The 6,413-nt window shown below is 35.5% G+C and overlaps 1 protein-coding gene across 3 annotated transcripts in view; it reads left to right on the forward strand.

Annotated features, from left to right (window-relative positions):
- The window catches only part of LOC108782320 (uncharacterized), a 149,524-nt gene extending 143,368 nt beyond the window's left edge, over window positions 1-6,156 (forward strand). For all 3 annotated transcript variants that reach the window (XM_018550576.1, XM_018550575.1, XM_018550577.1), the window contains exons 2-5: window positions 1,997-2,207; window positions 4,736-5,043; window positions 5,279-5,615; window positions 5,863-6,156. In XM_018550576.1, coding sequence (XP_018406078.1) covers window positions 1,997-2,207; window positions 4,736-5,043; window positions 5,279-5,615; window positions 5,863-6,039 — 1,033 coding nt within the window. In that variant the 3' untranslated portion in view covers window positions 6,040-6,156. The remainder of the gene's footprint in view (window positions 1-1,996; window positions 2,208-4,735; window positions 5,044-5,278; window positions 5,616-5,862) is intronic.
- Window positions 6,157-6,413: the final 257 nt, after the last annotated feature.

Consider the following 6,413-nt stretch of genomic DNA (forward strand, 5'->3'; position numbering starts at 1 on the left):
TTGTTATTATAACATTTTTAATGGTCAATTTTGGATTCAGTCTATAGACTAAATTATCTTGAAGAAAACTAAATCACAAAATAATAGATTTATTTCCTTAGAAGTTTACCGAATCGTAATATAAATATAAGACATTCAAAATTTTCTGATTTGTCCTCAACAATACAAAAAGTTTCTACATTTTTTTATAACCTTTGTATTACAAATTCATTTCTACACTTTAAAATAACTAGTAATAACACTTGTGTGAACAGAAAATTGTATTCTTTATTATTTTCCTTAAAAAAATGAATTTGCAAATTTTGCTTACAATTGAACTATACAAACCTTGTATTCTTCTTTAAAGCTTGCTTTTAGTCGAGAGCGAGCTTACGTTCTCGACGACAGACACTGCGAGTTCATACAGCCGCGTGTCCATTCGGTCGATCTTGAGCATAGAAATGCGGTATATACAGCGTTTGATGTACGATGCGATGCTAGGCTAGATAGAGATCGATATCGCGCTGGGCTCGTATGGCACAAACTGTTTTTATAGTGTTTTCTCGTGAGAACCGAAGGCAAAGCTAAAGTTTCCAATGCAAGCGCAACTTCGATTTTTAGAGATGTTCTATTCCGCGGACACGTATATCAACCAACAGCTGTAATGTATACGTAATAAGACCAGATGTCCCGCAGATGATTGTTTCGCTGTCCCACCAAATATATCATGATATATACTATGCACATACATATAAATTATATTATTTCTTAAAAGTAAATTGCTATTTGTATTTATCTTTATATCTATACATTCTCAATAAGATTGCCTCGCTTTTTATTCGAAAATGTCTATGTTACCGATTGTAAAGGAAAAATAAATAAAGAATAAATATATTTGCCGGTATGTATAAAGATTACAGAGCAGTCTAGAAAAAAAATTAAAAAAGTATATATACATATAATGAGCTGTGAAATTATTAAGTATGTCGAAAGTTTCTTGTAAATTCAACAGAGGTATCGTTTTGCTTCGTTCTTACATTACATTTTATTGTACGTGTACGAAGAAATAATAACACCGAGCACATATATCATTCACGCGTACGCTTTCGTACCAGTTTGATCGTCAAGCTGTATTAAACCGGAGCTGGATCGTTCTCATAATCATTGATTTATTTGTCGATCGCGTTTCTCGGTATTAGGATCAGTTACCGCGCGCGTGGTTATCGTGCGTTATTGCTCGCATCGAGTTTCATATAGTTGTATAGTCGGATGATTCATTACTATACCGATGAGAAAATGAAGGAGAACGGCGCGTAGAAGCGAAAGATACCCAAGCAAATCTTAAATCACGTAGGTTCGTTTTCAAACGCGAACGTTGCTTTTTCTCTTCGGAGGAAACGAGCTTTCCGAGCTTTTCTTTTTGCGAAATCCTATCGAAGTGTATGTAATCGTCCGGAAAAGACATATCGGTTTCCAATCTTTCGATTGTTCTAAAAAAATTTCCTACATTATTATGCACATATCCGAACGCAAACTGCAGTTCCTGCTTTGACTACACTTTGACTAGATTTTAATTAATTAGATTTAATTCTAATGATACGGTATTTTCAGAATTAACGCATCTAAAATCATTAACGTTCTTAATGATAGTATTTTTAAATTATAATTAAATTTTTACAACGCGCTAAAATTGGATTAGAGAAAGAAAGAATATTGTAGAGATTGTAAGTTAAAATTAAAAGTGGGTTTAAAAGATCTAATAAAAAGAATAAATAACTCTCATAAAGTATACAGACAATAATTTTAATAAGCAGACAATAAAGCGATTTATTTTAACGTAATCGCATTTCTCTACAATGCTCTTGACGATGCCCCCTATTGTCATTCGTAATAAAAGGGATCACTTAAGCAGCAATTTACTTGAAGGCGTTTTCACATCTTAAAATAACTTGTTAAAAAGATAGTCCCGATCAGTGTAGACTGACAAATCGCTCATCGCACCACTTTCTGTTCGCAGCTTCGACGAGACGTCGATGGACAGCTGCATATTGGCTACCATCGACGAGGGCCGCCGAGTCAGTGACTTATCGGGCGAGTCGATGAAGGACAGTAACGAGGTGGAAGTGACGTCATTGGAGGAAGCCAAGTCGGTCATAGCGGCACTCAGAGCGAGACAGCGGGCACAAGCCCACCAAATGCTCGCCTGGCGAAGGACCCTTAAATTGCAGGTAAGTTTCAATTACCAGGAAGGATTTCTACATGCAAAGGCAATCCCACTCGTCGTCTTCGACGAGGAAATCAGTCGGGAGGAACGCAGAACGATCGATCAAAGCTATTACCTCTGAAAACCATAAAACACGCTCAGTCCACGAACCGATGTTACGGACAGTGAAATATTAGATACATGGTGATCCATTTAGATGCGAAAAGGTACATATTTTTGCAGCTTTACGATGCGAACGAGTGAATATTTTAAACAAACGTTATATATGCTTACACAGAGATACTGTAATTGGAAAATATCCATTAAATTAAAACCAAAGCACAAATCGATTGAAAAAAAAAAAATAAAAGTTTTATCAAATAGTTTGTTATCGAAAGTTTTATCATTTTGTCAGAAATATTTTTTTGTTTTTAAACATTTTCGAAAAATTTTGATGAAAATCTGAATTCTAATTTTTTTATTCGAAATACATTTTGGCCTTGGATACTCTACATTCGTTAAATCAGTCCAATTTAAGCTCCGGAGCCAAAATGCAAAGCCATTGACGTAAAAAAATCAGTATGGATAAAATTTCGGAGACTATAAAATGTTGATACGCGTCTAAACCGCGTTCATCAACACTTACAGTCTATGAAATCTTACATTAAATCTTTTTGCGTCGGTGGCTTTACGTTTTGGCTCTCCAGCTCAAATTGGATGGATCTGCGTTAGACCTATAACGATGCCAATGGAAAGACAAATCCAACGGGTAAGCGATACGAGTCATTGCTGTAAAGAAATTTCCGAGCATTTCTGGGATAAGCCGGGAGCGTCTCGTGATATCCTACGATTTCGCGTCTGACTTTGCGTGACTAAAAGCGATTCTCGGTTTGCGGGGGTAGACTTGCGAAAAAAAAGGACTCCTACTAAATTTGCTGGCAATCTGCGAAGGAATAATTGCTACGAAATGATCTTCTTTCTCCCTTAATTGACGCCGGGGAAAATACCAGCGGGACGGCCGATTGTCAAGTAACGACTTTCCTATATAATTTTATCTAATTCAAACGAGGGAATATTAATACTGTGATGAATTCATTTCGGTAGTAAAAGACAATTTTTCATGATATGCCTATGCACGCAAATTGCGTAGATATGTTACGGAATCCGGTTTAAAAGAAAGTTTTTGAATATATATAAAATTCTTTATTTTTAATTAGCTATCTATTTTTTGTACGTTTTCTATCTCTTCTTGTAGAACCTTATTTCTCTTTAATGTGATAATTATTGAAAATGGAGAAATGTGTATTTTAAATTGGAGTAAAAACAAGTGTGATTTACCTAACTAGTATTTTTCATATTTAATATATAATACATATTATCAACATAAATATATCAACTTGATACATTTGTTGCATGTAAAATAAAATTCTTATCTCTTTTCTCTTTGCAATTATGAAAAATTTAAAAGTTATCTGTACTGCGGCTTTTATTTTTCTACAAAAATATGAGCAACGAGATCACATGAATTTTTAATTATTTTTCTTTACACGTTGTTTATAAAATGAAACGATAACTATAAATTTATTTTTCTTTAATTTAAAATACATTAGTATGAACGATTCTTACTTTGAAATTAACCAGAGAAATATTATAAATTGATTTATATTTTGACACATATAGAAATTAAAAATAATAAAATGTTATTTAACACAAGAATTGGGTTACCATTGCATCTTTGATGTCTAACAATAAAAGAAATGCCTTCTTACTTCCCTTTCCTTAATGCAGAATCTGTCCATTAATCGGTCATTCACATAATCGTCTATCGGCCGAACATGTCAATTATTTTCCGCTTCCGTCTTCGAAGTGCGTGACACGCAACGGCGGTAGCACCTGGTCGTCTTACGGTACCGTTTATATCGCACACAATAGCGAGAGTAATGGACTCATCCTCCACGCGTTCAGGAGGACGGAAGGAAGGAGACGCGAGCACAATACTCATGCAAAGACCGGATATATTGTACGATGTGTAGGTATATCGTACATCGCTCTGCAACACACAGCTTCACGCACGTATCGACGCGTACAGAAGACACGCATACGTATCTGTCGTTCACGCATACCGATAACGTACTTTACATAATAAGCAAGTGGACTCGAGAGATGTTTGTATAAATATGTATAAATTGGTTCGACACAAAAGAAGAAAAAAATACAATCCAACGCTATACTAGTAAAGCGGTATCCAGTAACACTAGTAAGCGGTATCCATTTGAACGGTATTTACTGACAACCGAGATGAGAAAACCGAGGAAATCAATTAACAGTGCTCAACAAATATTAATGATAATGGCAACGAGAGATCGTTTGCTAATTAATTACTTAATATTGACAGTAAATGGCGAAACGGCCGGCTGATTTCGCAGCCACGAATTCGCGTCGTTATTAATTACCACGTGAATTATCGGCTGAAGAGCCGCAGTTTATTGTACACGCGAATTAATATGGGAAATTAATATGATCGACTCATTTTGTCAACATGACGTTTCGCAGGAGGACCTGGTGGCCCGATTAACGCGGGAAAAAGCTGAGCAGCTGCGGACGTTGTCGTCGCAGCTTCTGCTGTTCGAGTCAAGGCTCTGCAGGAAGCAGAAGGAAATCGAAGCCAGTCTGAGTCAGCGAGAATCCATTATTTTACGACAACAAAGGATGATCCGGCAATTGCAGAACAGATTGACGGAGAGGAGCACGAGCACTCGGGACTCGCCACCTTGCGACGCTCTGGACAGATTGGACAGTCTCGGGGATAGCGACAGCGCCGTGGTGCTTGAGGAAACCGCGGACGATCCTGCTCCACCAAGGTGAACATTTTTTAAATAGGAGTTTGCATCAGCTTCATTATAGTTATGAAATTAAAAATTGAAAAATCGCAATATATCTCTATTGTACAAATCAAAATATTAACATATATAGGTACACGGAAAAATACATACAGCGCTTTATAACTAGAATTCTCCCAATTTTTTTTTTAATTATAAATCATCTAAAATTGGTGGTCATCTAAAATTCTATATGTATTCTAATTGTAATCCATAGGTTTCGTTCCAATATTACTGATGTAACTGTGATCCGTTCCGTGTCCGATGCGGTGGAACCATCGAACAAGTATTCGTCGATGCGACGTTGCAACGGTTTTCTCAGAAGACCGGAGATTCTGGAAACCGTGTATTCCGTGGAGGAGGACGGTGACAGCGAAAATAATCAGGATCCGTCGGAATCGACAGAGAATTCGGAATACGAAGACAGGAGAATGAAAAACTTAGGCAACGGAAAAGGCAGGCTTCAGGATCTCTACGGCAGTTTCGAAAGGTTGGCTCAAGATACGGATTCTACACCTAGCGAAAGACCCAGAGACGAGAGCCAACAGGCACAGGTAAAAGAAGCTACTTAAAATCTTATCAGCGTATAAGAGAATTCGATTTGTTAGAAAATATTTGTGAAATACTCAGATTGAAACATTCTAATGAAGTAATGTAACGCAAAATTTACATAAACTTAGAACATAATACAAATTACATTTTAATTCAAAATATATTCTTCATTTTTCTTATGTTTAGCTTGAAAGCCCACGTTATACATATAAATTGATCTTTCCACACGAAATTTATTTATTCCTTCAGGTGACGTACAATAGGGTAATGAGCAATCACAGATCCGTGACGAAGCCAAAAGACGTGAAGTACAAGAGGATAAATAAAGCAAAATCGAAAAGTCTCGAAGAACTTAGAGGACGTCTTAGAAATTGGGTCGAGAAAGGAAATAAAATAGCTATATCGTTGGATCAGTCATATGCTTGAGCTTATTATCCCCATGTATGAAAGTATATAAATTATTATTTTATGAATAAAAACGTGTAATGCCCAAAATTATAATTCTATCTGTAAGATTAAGGAATGGACTTTTGTCTTTAGTAAAGTCGCTATTATATTTAATTGAAATATCATCGTTCCATGTGATATTTATTATATAATATTTTATCATGTTAATTATGTATCTAGATCAAAGATAAAGATTCGAGACTTGTGATATGATTTTATTATATACAAAAGCGCGTAGTTAAGAAGAATTTATTATCTGGCAAAGAAATAATTAATCCTTAAGTATTGTAAAAGTTTATAATAATATTGTATATAATTTCTATCTGTTTTTATGTACGTTATAACAAATTCTT

Source organism: Cyphomyrmex costatus, unplaced genomic scaffold, assembly GCF_001594065.2.
Source record: "Cyphomyrmex costatus isolate MS0001 unplaced genomic scaffold, Ccosl1.0 scaffold123, whole genome shotgun sequence".
Taxonomy (NCBI): domain Eukaryota; kingdom Metazoa; phylum Arthropoda; class Insecta; order Hymenoptera; family Formicidae; genus Cyphomyrmex; species Cyphomyrmex costatus.